This window comes from Mus pahari, chromosome 1 (assembly GCF_900095145.1).
Source record: "Mus pahari chromosome 1, PAHARI_EIJ_v1.1, whole genome shotgun sequence".
Classification (NCBI taxonomy): Eukaryota; Metazoa; Chordata; class Mammalia; order Rodentia; family Muridae; genus Mus; species Mus pahari.
In genome coordinates this window covers 74,227,757-74,242,001 of record NC_034590.1, presented here as the reverse complement: position 1 = coordinate 74,242,001, position 14,245 = coordinate 74,227,757, and the positions used below count along the sequence as shown (strand labels likewise).

General features: G+C 37.5%; 1 protein-coding gene across 1 annotated transcript; it reads left to right on the top strand.

Moving 5' to 3' along the window:
- The first annotated feature begins 7,399 nt into the window (after window positions 1-7,399).
- Window positions 7,400-8,344, top strand: LOC110338367 (olfactory receptor 51V1-like). Its single transcript, XM_021221708.1, has one exon. The coding sequence runs from the start codon at window positions 7,400-7,402 to the stop codon at window positions 8,342-8,344; it is 945 nt and encodes a 314-aa protein (XP_021077367.1).
- Window positions 8,345-14,245: the final 5,901 nt, after the last annotated feature.

The window sequence follows — 14,245 nt, the reverse complement described above, 5'->3', positions numbered from 1 at the left end:
GTTACACTGTAATGGTATATGACTGTAGACTTAGTGATTTTTATCTGTATTTTAATAATACAAGGGCAAACATTTAATGTTTTAAAATTATAAATGATATTCAAATGCTAAATATTAAAAATGTGCAAAAAGCCCTAGGAAAAACAAAAAAGAGAAAGGGAAATTTAATAAATTAGTATGTAGAAACATGTTTCAAATATTGTAGTAATTATTCAACTCTAAGGATAATCACAGTTAAAAAAAATTACCTAAATATACCTGAAAAGACAGGTATGTTTTCAGAGTGTATAAAGTACAATACAAGCTGTATAGACTGTACATAGAACCCACTTTGTTTTTGAAACCTCCATCCTTATTTTAAAAGTTTTTATGAAACTATTGTGAAACATAAAATGAGCAGCATGTGTGTCCTAGTAGGGAAGGATAACATCCTGTGCGTATATCATTAAACTAAACTCTTTGTCCCCAAAACAATTGCAATTTTCCCAAATCAAAGCTTTCAGAATCAACATGGTAAAAATAAGCAATGAAGGAAATTCTGCTTTCCTCAAATGATAATTTGATATTATTTACAACAGATGTGTTGTAGAAGAATGCTCTACAATTTTGCATTATAGTAATTAATTCAAATCAATTGTACATGCTAATCTGAATATCCCTGAATATCCCAGAATATATATATATATATATATATATATATATATATATATATATATATATATATATATAAAACCTATGAAATTGGGACTTATCATGTAGTTATTTGGCAGTTTATGATAGGAGGTTCACAAGTTCAAGATTTGTTTCAGCTACACACTGTGTTCAAAGGGCAGCCTGGGCAAATGAGTGAAATCTTGTCTCAATAAACAGTTTAAAGCCTGGCTGAACTATGGACCCAGCAGTTAAGATCACTTGTTGATCTTTCAGAGGATTCAGGTTCGATTCCCAACATATACATAGTGGCACACAATCATTAGTAACTTCAATGTCAGAGAATATGATATTCTCATTGGAACTCTGAGGACATTATGCACACATGGTGCATAAACATACATGCAGACGAATACTCATATATGAAGTAAGATTAATAAATCCAAATGTTTAAGGGAAAAAAGATCACAGAAACTCAGTTATTATTTTAAAATGTTCATTACTTCCTAGGTAAGGAGTGATTGGCAGATAATAGCTTCAAGAGAGGAGGAGTTAGTTTTCATAATGGTGTGGTCCTCAGAACGGTGTCTAGGCTCTGGTGGAAGACCAGATTATCTAAGAGTATATGCACAGCACAAACTGTTCTTGATGGGTTTAAAATAGAAAAGGGAATGAAAAAAAAAAGAAAAGGGAATGATACTGGCTGGGTATGGACCTGTGAGGAGTTATGGTAAGGAGGTAAATAAGATCAAAATACATTGTGTGAGTTCTCAAAGAACCCAAAATAAAGGGAAAATGTAGAAGGCATGGGGATATGACCACATGGATAAAATTCTTGCTAAAGTATGAGCATGTATTTGTTTCAAGCACTTCTATGGATTTTTGTACTAGATAAGAAAATGAACTGTGGAAACAAACTTTCCTAAAATGTATGTCTTTGTTAATCCTAAATATAGCTTCTATCAAATTAAAACTAAAGATACTCATAGAGATACATTTGCAATTACAATTATGCATTTGATATGAAAACAATGATGAGTAATTTATATGATGTTAAAGCCAAAGCCAAAGAAACTATTAATAAAGATTATGCTTAGAGTAAAACCTCTTAGCAGTTTGGAGATGCTTTTCTTGAGTGAATATTATAAGTATTTATGAATTTGGGATTATGAATGATATTAATTTAAGGTATAGTTTTGTTAGTTTATTAATATTAATTGATATTCTTGTTCTTGTAAAACCTGTTAGAATATCATTCCACATTCTTTTTTTGAAGTATTTTTATTGAATATTTTATTTGCTTACATTTCAAATGTTTTCCCCTGTCCCAGTTTCCCCTCTGCAAACCCCCTATCCCATCCCCTCTTACCCTGCTTCTATGAGGGTCCTCCCCACCTCCATCCACTCCTACCTCACCACCCTAGCATTCCTCTACACAGAGACATCAAGCCTTCACTGGATCTGGCAGAGCCTCTCAGGAGACAACTGTATCAGGCTCTTGTCAGCAAGTACTTCTTGGCATCCACAATAGTGTCTGGGTTTGGTGTCTGCATGTGGGATGGATTCCCAGGTGTGGCAATCTCTTGATGGCCTTTCCTTCAGTCTTTGTTCCATTCTCTGTCCCTGTATTTACTTTAGAAAGGAGAAATTCTGGGTTAAAATTTTGGAGATGGGTGGATGGACCCATCTCTCAAGCAGGAGGCCCAGATTAACCTCTGGATTTGGTCTCTACATGTTCTTCCTCCCCTTTGTGGGCTTTTTCAGCTAATGTCATCCTAATGGGAGGCGCTTGCTTTCCCAGCATCTGGGACTTCCTGGTTGCTACCCCTAGTTCCCCATCCCCTGTTGCTACACACCTCTGTTCAATTCCCTGACCCTCTGTACTTCTTCTCCTCCTATACCTGATTCTGACCCTTTCCCCCCTCCCTCTCCTCTTTTCCTCCCAAGTCACTCCCACCCTCTACTTCCCTTGAGTATATTGTTCCCCCTTCTAAGTAGGACTGAAGCATCCAAGCTTTGGTCTTCCTTCCTCTTGAGCTTCATGTGGTCCATGAGTTGTACTGTGGGTATTCCATGCTCTTTGCCTAATATGCACTTATGAGTGAATATATACAATGTGTGTTCTTTTGTGACTAAATTACCTCACTCAGAATGATATTTTCTAGACCCATCAATTTGGCCAAGAATCTGGTCAAGTCATTGTTTTTAATAGCAGAATAGTACTCCATTTTGTAAATGTAACACATTTTCTGCATCCATTCTTCTGGTGAGGACATCTGGGTTATTTCCAGCTTCTGGCTATTATAAATATGGCTGCTATGAACATAGTGGACCATGTATCCTTATGCATCTGCTGGGTATATTTCCAGGAGTGGTATAGCTGAGTCCTCAAGTAGTATTATGTCGAATTATCTGAGGAATTGACAAACTGATATCCAGAGTGGTTGTAGTGCTTGCAATCCCACCAACAATAAAGGAGTGTTCCTCTTTCTCTATAGTCTCACCAGCATCTACTGTCACTTGAACTTTTTATCTTAGACATTCTGACTGGTGTGAGGTGGAATCCCTGGGTTTTTTGATTTGCATTTCCCTGATGACTAAGGATGTTGAACATTTCTTTTCTTTTTTTTTAAACAATTTTTTATTAGATATTTTCCTCATTTCTAATCCTATCTCAAAAGTCCCCTATACCCTTCCCTCCCACCTCCCTGCTCCTCAACCAACCCACTCCTACTTCCTGGCCCTGGTATTCCCCTGTACTAGGGCATATAATCTTTGCAAGACCAATGGCCTCTCCTCCCAAAGATGAGTATTTCTTTAGGTGCTTCACAGCCAATCAGTATGCCTCAGTTGAGAATTCTCTGTTTACCTCTGTACCCCAATGTTAATAGGATTATTTGGTTCTCTGGAGTCTAACTTCTTGACTTCTTTGTATATATTGGATTTTAGTCCATGAAATTAACTCAAACAAATCAGTTGCCTTCCTCTACTCAAAGGATAAACTGGCTGAGAAAGATAATTTCTTTCTTCACCCTTCACAATACTAACAGATAATATAAAATACCTTGGTGTGACTCTAACTTGGCAAGTGAAAGATCTGTATGACAGGAGCTACAAGATCTCAGAAGATGGTAAGATCTCCCATGCTCATGGGTTGGCAGGATTAATATAGTAAAAATGGCCAACTTGCTAAAAGCAATCTATGGATTCAATGTGATTCCCATCTAAATTATAACTCAATTCTTCATAGAGTTAGAAAGAGCAATTTATATGTAGCAGATGATGGTCTAGTCTGCCATCAATGGGAGGAGAGGCCCTTGGTCTTGTGAAGATTCTATGCTCCAGTATAGGAGAATTCCAGGGCCAGGAAGTAGTAGACAGTGGGTTGGGAAAGAGGTGGAGGGGGAAGAGGATAGGTGATTTTCTGAGAGGAAACTAGGAAAGGGGATAACATTTGAAATGTAAATAAAGAAAATATCTAATAAAAAGAAAAGAAAAAAAAAAGAAAGAGCAATTTGCAAATTCATCTGGAATATCAAAAAACCCAGGATAGCAGAAAACTATTCTCAACAATAAAAGAATTTCTGAGGGAAATCAACATCCCTGACCTCAAGCTATACTACAAAGCAATTGTGTTAAAAAACTGAAGGGTATTCTATACTGTCAGGCAGGTAGATCAATGAAATAGAATCAAAGACCCAGAAATGAACCCACACACCTATGGTCACTTGATCTTTGACAAAGGAGCTAAAAACCATCCAGTGGGAAAAAGACAGCATTTTCAACAAATGGTACTGGCTCAACTGCAGTCAGCATGTAGAAGAATGCAAATCGATCCATTCTTTTTTTTTTTTAATTATTATTATTATTATAAATCGATCCATTCTTATCTCCTTGTACAAAGCTCAAGTCCAAGTGGATCAAGGACCTCCACATAAAACCATATAACCATATACACTGAAACTAATAGAAAAGAAAATGGGGAAGAGCCTGGTCCACATGTGCACAGGGAAAATTTTCCTGATCAGAACACCAATAGCTTATGCTCTAAGATCAAGAATTGACAAATGGGACCTCATAAAATTGCAAAGCATCTGTAAGGCAAATGTGTCTTTATAAGTATATGTATTTTCTGTACTTATAGCTGCTATATTTATGATTATAAAAGATGCTCAAATTTACTTCGGCAGTGGAAATATCATATTTAATGCTTATAATTCAGTTTTAAGAGAAAGTATATATAGTTCAGAAAGGGAAAACAAGGCAGACTATTATTCAGTCAATTTCATGTTTACCGAAAGCTATAGGTCCGTTCCCAACACTAACAAGATAAAATTGAAGGCTAGAACATTTCCTTAAAGTTTCGTATCAAAGCAGTAAGTTGATTCTAAAATCTCTCTCCCTCTCCCTCTCCCTCTCCCTCTCCCTCTCCCTCTCCCTCTCCCTCTCCCTCTCCCTCTCCCTCTCCCTCTCCCTATCTCAGTTTCTTGGTGGGGAATACTGGGAGGAATTGGAAGAAGGGAAAATATGACTAAAATATATTGCATGAAAAATATTTAAATTCAACATAAAATATTAACTAGAGAAAGTACAAAAAAATAAAAGGTAAAATCACAACAGAAAAATCAATTTCTTAGGCTGGCAAGATAGCTAAGCTAGGGTAAACACTTGTGGAGCATGCCCGCCCACCTGAGTTTGACGTGTGGGAACAGAACAGGTTCCCAAAAGTCATCCTCTGACTCTCACATAATTTGTGTCACACACACACACACACACACACACACACACACACACACACGGGCGCTGATGATGGAAACCAGAAGGATCCTGTGCCAGGCTGCTCCTTGATTCCTGTGTTCTGATGGCTCCTGGCGGGTCCCTCTTGGGACAGGAATTTGAGCAGAAGTGGTGGTCTTACCTATGTTCTCAGATTTGTCAGCACTCCTGGAAGACCAGCTCTCTCCTGATGGGATTTGGGTACTGAGAGCTATGGCACAGGGTCAGCTTCATGGTGCAGACAGAAACTGGAAGCCCAAGGCAACTCTTTTAAAGTACATTTAATTGGGGCTGGCTTACAGATTCTGAAGTTCAGTCCATTATCATTTAGCCAGAAATCATGGCACCATCTAGGCAGGGGCAGTGCTGGACAAGCTGAGAGTTCTAAATCTTTATTCAAAGAAAGCCAAGAGCAGATCGTCTTCTTTATGTGTTCTTTATAATAATATTTCTTTCATATTTTGATATTATACCAAAATCTAATTGTTTTCACTTCCTTTTTATCTCTGCAACCATTCTCCTTTTTTTATTAGATATTTTCTTTATTTACATTTCAAATGCTATACTGAAATTTCCCTATACCCTCCCCCCACCCTGTTCCCTAACCACCCACTCCAAATTCTTGGCCTGGCATTCCCCTGTTGGGGCATATAAAGTTTGCAAGACCTAGGGGCCTCTCTTCTCAATGAGGCCATCTTCTGCTACATATGCAGCTAGAGACAAGAGCTCTGGAGGTACTGGTTAGTTCATATTGTTGGTCCATCTATAGGGTTGCAGACCCCTTCAGTACCTTGGGTTCTTTCTCTAGCTCCTCCATTGGGGGCCCTGTGTTCCATCCTATAGATGACTGTAAGCATCCACTTGTGTATTTGCCTGGCACTAGCATAGCCTCATACGGACTCATTTCCATGGACTCAATTAACATCAGTGTTGGTGATACTCAGTGATGGTGATAGATTGTATATGCTTAATTTTTTTTAACTACTTCACAAGTGGGAAGTTCTCAGAGATACTGTGGTGAATGTATAGAAAGCAGGGTTCATACGTACTTTATTACTGTTGAACTATTCAATATGTGCCACATTCTCGAATGCCCAATTTATTCAAAATAGATATCACAGAGATAGATAATACTATATTTTTTTCAGAACCACTTAATTTAAAAACCTTGCCAAATATTTTATGCTACAAGTGAGGACATAAAATTTAACAATAATATGAATTTGTTGAAAGGCTTACATCTCCCATAGATTAGAAAGAAATACATTCGTATAGATGTATAATTCACACGAGAATAACACTGTGATGGCCACCAGAACATTCAGATTCTGCTAAGATTGCTTTGTTTCCTTTTCTCTTGTAGTTCATATTCTTAATAAGATGTGCTGGGGGAATGGGAGAAGAACTTGAGAGGGGTGTAGCATTTGGGATGTAAGTAAATAAAATAATTAACCAATAAAAACAGATGTGTTACTTCAACCAGTCTATTTCCATAGGGATCATTTTAAAAAGTGAAGAGAGTGAACGATCCTCTGAAATAACAGAGAGGAAAATCCCCCATGCATTTCACACTCTCCTGAGGTGTGTACCGACCAGGATAACACTTTGTGCCTGTGAACAAGCAATGTTGTCCTTTAGAGCAGAATCTCAGAAGTCCTGTAGACAATATAAGTCTATGAGTCCATAGACATTATTATTTCAACATAAAACTCCCTGCTTTCCTGGTATCTGTTAAAGCAAGGGAGAGGTAGAGAGATTTTAAAATCTGTTAAAGCAAGATAAATCTGAATGGTCTCTGTTTATATCTAGACAAGAGGTTTCCACGATGAAACACAACTAAGGATCAGGTTTCTATTGCTTTGTTTATGGAAACTGAAAAATTTATTCCCAAATCAGGTAGATATTATTAGAAATTAGAATATAGACTATGTAATGTAGAATAGATTTTAAGAAATATATGTACTTTCTATCGATGTCAGTTTTCTTAATGTCAAACTTAAGTACCTCTAGATTTGTTCTCACTGGATTTCCTGGCCTAGAAGTCTACTACATCTTGTTTGCCATTCCTTTCTCAACCATCTATGTAATGGTGTTCCTGGGAAACTGCATGATACTTCATGTGATCAGAACAGAGCCAAGCCTGCACCAGCCCATGTTCTATTTCCTGGCCATGTTAGCCCTCACAGACCTATGCATGGGGCTGTCCACTGTGCACACGGTACTGGGTATCCTTTGGGGCTTCCTTCAAGAGATCAGCCTTGATGCCTGCATTGCACAGTCTTACTTCATTCACGGTTTGTCCTGCATGGAGTCCTCTGTCCTCCTTGCCATGTCCTTTGACCGCTACATTGCCATTTGCAACCCTCTACGCTATTCCTCCATCCTAACCAATGACAGAATCCTGAAAATCGGAGTGGCCATCTTATGTAGGAGTTCTATGCTCATTCCTCCAGTTATTATCCGCCTGAAGTTCTTAAATTACTGCCGGCCTCATTTCCTCTCCCACTCTTTCTGCCTGCACCAAGACTTGATTCGAATGGCTTGTTCAGATATCCGCTTTAACAGTTTCTATGCTCTGTCTCTGGTGATTTGCACCCTGTTGCTGGATGCAGTGCTCATTCTTGCCTCCTATGTGATGATCCTGCACACAGTTCTGTCCATTGCATCCAGGGAGGAGAGAATCAAGTCTTTGCAAACATGTGTATCTCACATCTCTGCTGTTTTGGTTTTCTACATCCCCATCATTGGTCTGACCATGGTTCACCGCTTTGGGAAGCATCTCTCTCCTCTGGTTCAGGTCCTCATGGGCAACATTTACATCCTTTTCCCACCCTTGATGAACCCTATTATATACAGTATCAAGACTCAGCAGATCCGAGTGAGAATCCAGAGACTGTTTTCCTTGAAAGGAACCTAAGTCCTCAGGTCCACAATGTCTTATTATTTTTATTTATTTTTATTTTTATTAGATATTTTCTTTATTTACATTTCAAATGCTATCCTGAAAGTTCCCTATACCCTCCCCCCACCCCTGCTCCCCTACCCACACACTCCCACTTCTTGGCCTTAGTATTCTCCTGTTCTGGGGCATATAAAGTTTGCTAGACCAAGGGGCCTCTCGTCCCAATGATGGCTGAATAGGCCATCTTCTGCTACATATGCAGCTAGAGACACGAGTTCTGGGGGGTACTGGTTAGTTCATATTGTTGTTCTACCTATGGTGTTGCAGACCCCTTTAGCTCCTTGGGTACTTTCTCTAGCTCCTCCATTGGGGACCTTGTGTTCCATCCAATAGCTGACTGTGAGCATCCACTTCTGTGTTTAAAGTGCACTCTCAGAAGAAGACTGTGAGGAACTGAAACTTAACAATTTAACTCACCTTTTATTGACAGCTTACATAGTTTATGTTTTACAAATACTTTCTTGTACTTTTTACCACAGTCATAAATACACACACACACACACACACACACACACACACACACACACGTATACACACATCAGAATATAGCTTATATTATGCTGACATGCTGACAATTGTATTAGTTGATGACTTACTAGAAAATTCCTTTCCACTTTGTTACCAGTGGATTTAGGGTGCATTTATTTCTTTGTAGTCAGATAAAGGTAAGTTTTTATGGATATATCCCTTCATGAAGTTACTCAATTTTATTTTTCCATTCTTATTACTGAAGTCAGTATATTAAGTTTGCATGTATGATCTCTAATTCCAATGTTTGTTTAATGGCATTACAATGTGTGGGCATGGTGAAGCTGGAGGTACAGAAAACTGAATAGCTCAATGTGTGTGCTGAAGATTGAACCTTCTCTTTCCTTTGAGAGATTGGTCATTTTAAATAGATTACATCATAATACGATAAACACCAATAAGTATCTTGCTTGGTGTGTCTCATCTAAATATCTACTTAATATTACCATATCAATAGTAATGAAGCTGGACATAGAAGCCTCTGCTTAAATTGTAATAAATGATAGATTAAGACTGAGTAGACATTTGTGATGTTATCATTACAAATATGTAATAGTGGCATCATAGTGACTTTAAATAGAGGAATATTTAAGTGACTTGAAAAAGTTTAACTTTAATTCATCTTTATTTCATTTGATTTTGAATGAATTTATATATAGTGCCTTGATTATTCTTCATTTAAGCATTTATTTGTACCTCTCCTAATATCTCCCTCAACATTTTGATGTAGATAATATTCAAATATTTATATGTTTCTAGTATAATATCTTCTCCAAGGTTTTGATGCTGAAAGCATTTCTTTTTATATAATTTGATTTAAATGTCAAAGTGTCATATAATATCAGATTTTAGGAAATATTTTATGAGTTTTACATACATTGTATGTTTTATTATCAGCTAAATTTTGGATCTTTCCAACTTTTTATTGTCTCTGTTTAACAGAATTTTTAATTGGACAGATGACCAATGTAAAATATAGAGTGAAGAGAATAGAGAAATGACTCTAAAGTTGAAGGCAGTTGCTGAACTCGTAGTTGACCTTGTTTGCTTCCTAGTACAGACATAATGTCTCCAGTTCCAGGGTAACCAATGCTATATTCTCATCTTTATGGGCATCGTATATATATATATATATATATATATATATATATATATATATATATATATATATATATATATATATATATAGTTCCCTTAGATGTGTGTAAGCAAACACTCATGTACATACATTGAAATAAAAATTAATTAAATAAAATATATGGTAAAAATAAAAGAAAAGTCACATGCCGGCCAGTGGTGGTGCATGCCTTTTATCCCAGCACTTGGGAGGCAGAGGCAGACAGATTTCTGAGATCGAGGNCAGCCTGGTCTACAGAGTGAGTTCCAGGACAGCCAGGGCTGCATAGAGAAAACCTGTCTCAAAAAACAACAACAACAACAACAAAAACAAACAAAAACAAACAAAAAAAACAAAAAAGAAAAGTCATATCATTCAGAGGTGGTTAAAATATGGTATGTACTTAATTAAATACATAATTGATAGTATGTATATTGGTGCATAATCACCAACAGTAATTCATCCTTGTTATATAGATTTAATTCTCTGGTGAAATTGAAAAGATTACCAAAATGAAAATAAACCTATTTTCCTATTATTGCAAGCATTGTCAATGATTTTGTTTCATCAGATTCCACATCCGCAAGCCTTTTAACACCAGGTTTCTTATTTCTACAATGTATATTTGTCATTGTGAAGCACCATATAAATTTAATTTAACTAGCTATCTTTACTTATAAGGATAATTTTCCATTCAACAATCTTTTTGAGATTCTTTTTTAATATTGTGTTCATTGTTTTATATTTTTAAAGCTCCATTTTCTCTTAATATTGCACTGCACTATTAAAGAAAAATGTTCTTCTGGGTACTCAGTTTGATTTTACTTATCACCATGATTTTCAATAAAGACATGGTAAAAACTTGTACCATGTACCTGGAAGAAATTTCTCTACTTGGTAGAATGTATTAATTTGTGCATGCTTGTTTCCTTCTGTGATTCTCTTGAGACAAGAACTTATCACTGTAGCCCCAGTAATAACAATGTAAACTCCTGCTTTAGTTCTTTCTACCCAGTCCCCTACACCCAAATATTTGGAAAGATGTCATCGACCAGGCTCTTCTTTGGACTCTTCCCTTGTTTGTTTTGCCCAAATCTGATGTGTTAGTTTCTGATTCATCTTACTTTATTTTCTATAGAGAATTTTTAATTCAGCAACATGGTACTCTGTCAAGGGATCATATCTAAAGGTATGACCTAGCTGAAATGCAGACATGACACACACTTTTAGTCCTTTTTGACTGCAGTAACTTCCTTTCATCCCTCTTGCTGGAACACAGATGTACCTTTAATATGCATCATTAACCTCAAACAATGAAGTCTAGTTGAGGGGCAGACAAAGTGAAGAATGTGAAAAGAACTAACAGAATGTGGCAGAGATAGGATATGCTGAACTCTCAGGAGGATAGAAATGGACAGTGAGGGAGAGAGGACAATTGAATTCTGATCAGATCAGTTCAATTCAGTTCAGTTCGGTTCAGTTCTGAGCAGTTCAGTTTATTATAGTTCAGTTTTATGCAGTTCAATTTGACTCAATTGAAGTCTGTTTGGTTTGAAGCAGGTTGTAAAGAAGTTCACTTCATGGAGTTTAGAGGCAGTTTCGAACCAGAACTATTCAGTCAGAAGTCAAGAGAAGTCAATTTGAATCAGTCAGCTTGGAGTGGAGTTTGAACTAGGACAGCTGAGTTGAAATATCAACTCCATCCAAACTTCAGAAAGTGCTAGAAAGAATGAGTTTATTCAGCAGTAATTCTTGAAGGCTGAAACATGCTAGGCCTACATATATTAGCAGACAGAGGCAGAAGCTGGTGCCTTCAAGGCTAGGGCTTGTAGAAGAGTAGACCGTACGGAGGCTAGAGGCTTCCAGGCCTAGGTCCAGGGACAGTCAGACAGACTCTGGGCTCAATCTAATCCATGTATTGGCACAGCTGGGGTTCAACTCTCATCTCATCACTTGATCTAAGAAAATAAAAGTGACATTTATATTGAAATGTTTTTTTTTTCTTAGAAGCCTGTTTGTTTTATACCAAGAGACAGAAAGGGGGTGGATCTGGATGGAATAGGAGATGAGGAGGAACTGGAAATAGAGAAGGGGAACTATAGTCAAGATTTTTATGTGAGGAAAAATAATCTACTTTAAATAAATTTAAAAGTCTATTTAAAAATTAGAAAATGATATATTCTTCATTTGTACTGAATCGAATCTTTATATCTATTAGAAAGGCATATAATAGTAGGTATATTTGGGATGGGAGATACAGGATCATCCTGTTCCTATACTTATTATGATGAGGTCAATTATGCCCAGTAAACCCATTATAATAAGTTCAAAATACAGAATTTTTATTTTATATATATAGATAGAATAAAACTATATATATGTATGTAATAAAACTATATATATATACATATAGTTTGTTTTTATTTATTTACATTTCAAATGTTATTCCCCTTCCTTGTTTCCCCTATGCAAATTCCCCTATCCCACCCTCTTCCCCCTGCTTCTATGATGGTGCTCCCTCTCCCACCCTCTCACTTCAGTCTCACAACCCTACCATTCCCCTCCCCTAGGGCATTGAGGCTTGAAGGAACAAGGGCCTTTCCTCCCATTGATGCCAGATAAGGTTATCCTTTGCTATATATGAAGCTGGAGCCATACCTTCCTCCATGTGTACTCTTTGGTGGTTTAGTTTGTGGTAGCTCTGGGGAGTCTGGTTGTTTGATATTGTTGTTCTTCCTATAGAGTTGCAATCTCCTTCACCTTCTTCAGTCCTTCCCATAACTCCTCCATTGGGGTCCCTGTGCTCAATCCATAGGTGGCTGCAAACATCCACATCTGTATTGGTCAGGCTCTGGCAGAGCCTCTCAGGAGAAAACTATATCAAGCTCCTGTCAGCAATTACTTCTTGGCATCCAAAATAGTGTCTGGGTTTGGTGGCAGCAAATGGAATGGATTCCTAGGTGGGGCAATCACTGGATGGCCTTTCCTTCAACCTCTGTTCCACACCTTTTTCTGTATTTCCTTTAGACAGAAGCAATTCTAGGTTAAAATTTTTGGGATGTGTGGGTGGCCCCATCCCTCAACCTGGGGCCATGCCTAACCTCTGGATATGGTCTCTATAAGTTTTCTCTCCCTTTTGTTAGGTATTTCTGCTAATGTCATCCTCATGGGGTCCTGGGAGGCCCTTGCTTTCCCGGTATTTGGGACTTTCTGGTGGTTACCCTCAGTTCTCCATCTCCCATTGGTACACACCTCTGTTCAATTTCCTGACCCTCAGTACATCTCCCTCATCCCTTCCCACACCTGATCTTGACCCCCTTTTCCTTCCCTGTCCTCTCTTCCTTCCAAGTTCCTCCAATCCTCTACATCCTGTGATTATTTTGTTCTCCCTTCTACATAATACTGAAGCATCTTCACTTTGGTCTTCCTTCTTTGTGAGATTCATATGGTCTGTGAGTTGTACTGTGGCAATTCCAAGCTTTTTGCCTAATATCCACTTATCAGTGAGTACATACCATATGTGTTCTTTTGTGTCTGGATTATCTCACTTAGGATGATATTTTCTAGTTCCATCCATTTGCCTTCAATTTTCATGAAATCATTAATTGTAATAGCTGAGTAGTACTCCATTGTGCAAATGTATCACAACTCCTATATACATTCATCTGTTGAGGGACATCTGGATTGTTCCCAGCTTCTGGCTATTATAAATAAGGCTACTGTGAAATAGTGAAGCATGTATCCTTGTTATATGCTGGAGTATTTTTGGGTATGGTATATATCCAGGAGTTGTATAGCTTGGTCCTCAGGTAGTACTGTGTTCAGTTTACTGAGGTACCATCAGACTGATTTCCAGAGTGTTTATACCAGCTTGCAATCCCACCAGCAGTGGATGAGAATTTCTTTTTCTTCACAGCTTTGCCAGCATCTCGTGTCACCTGAGTATTTGATCCTCGTCATTCTGACTGCTGTGAGGTAAATGTCTTTAGTCCATCTGCCCTATATAACCACAGGAGCTTAGCCTAACTTCACTGTGTGCTCAGAACATTTCATTGTTGTACCATTGAACAAAATTACCTAGAACAAAGTCCACTTTATAACAAAATGTTCAATGTCCAATTTGACTTATTAAATTTTGCTCTGAAAGTAATCACCTTCCCCCAAAAGACAATTGTTAAATTGATCACATGGACTCAACTAAAAAAACCTTC

Excerpts from the sequence above, each read along its gene's own strand:
- LOC110338367 (XM_021221708.1), top strand. The coding sequence starts at position 7,400 with ATGTCAGTTTTCTTAATGTCAAACTTAAGTACCTCTAGATTTGTTCTC.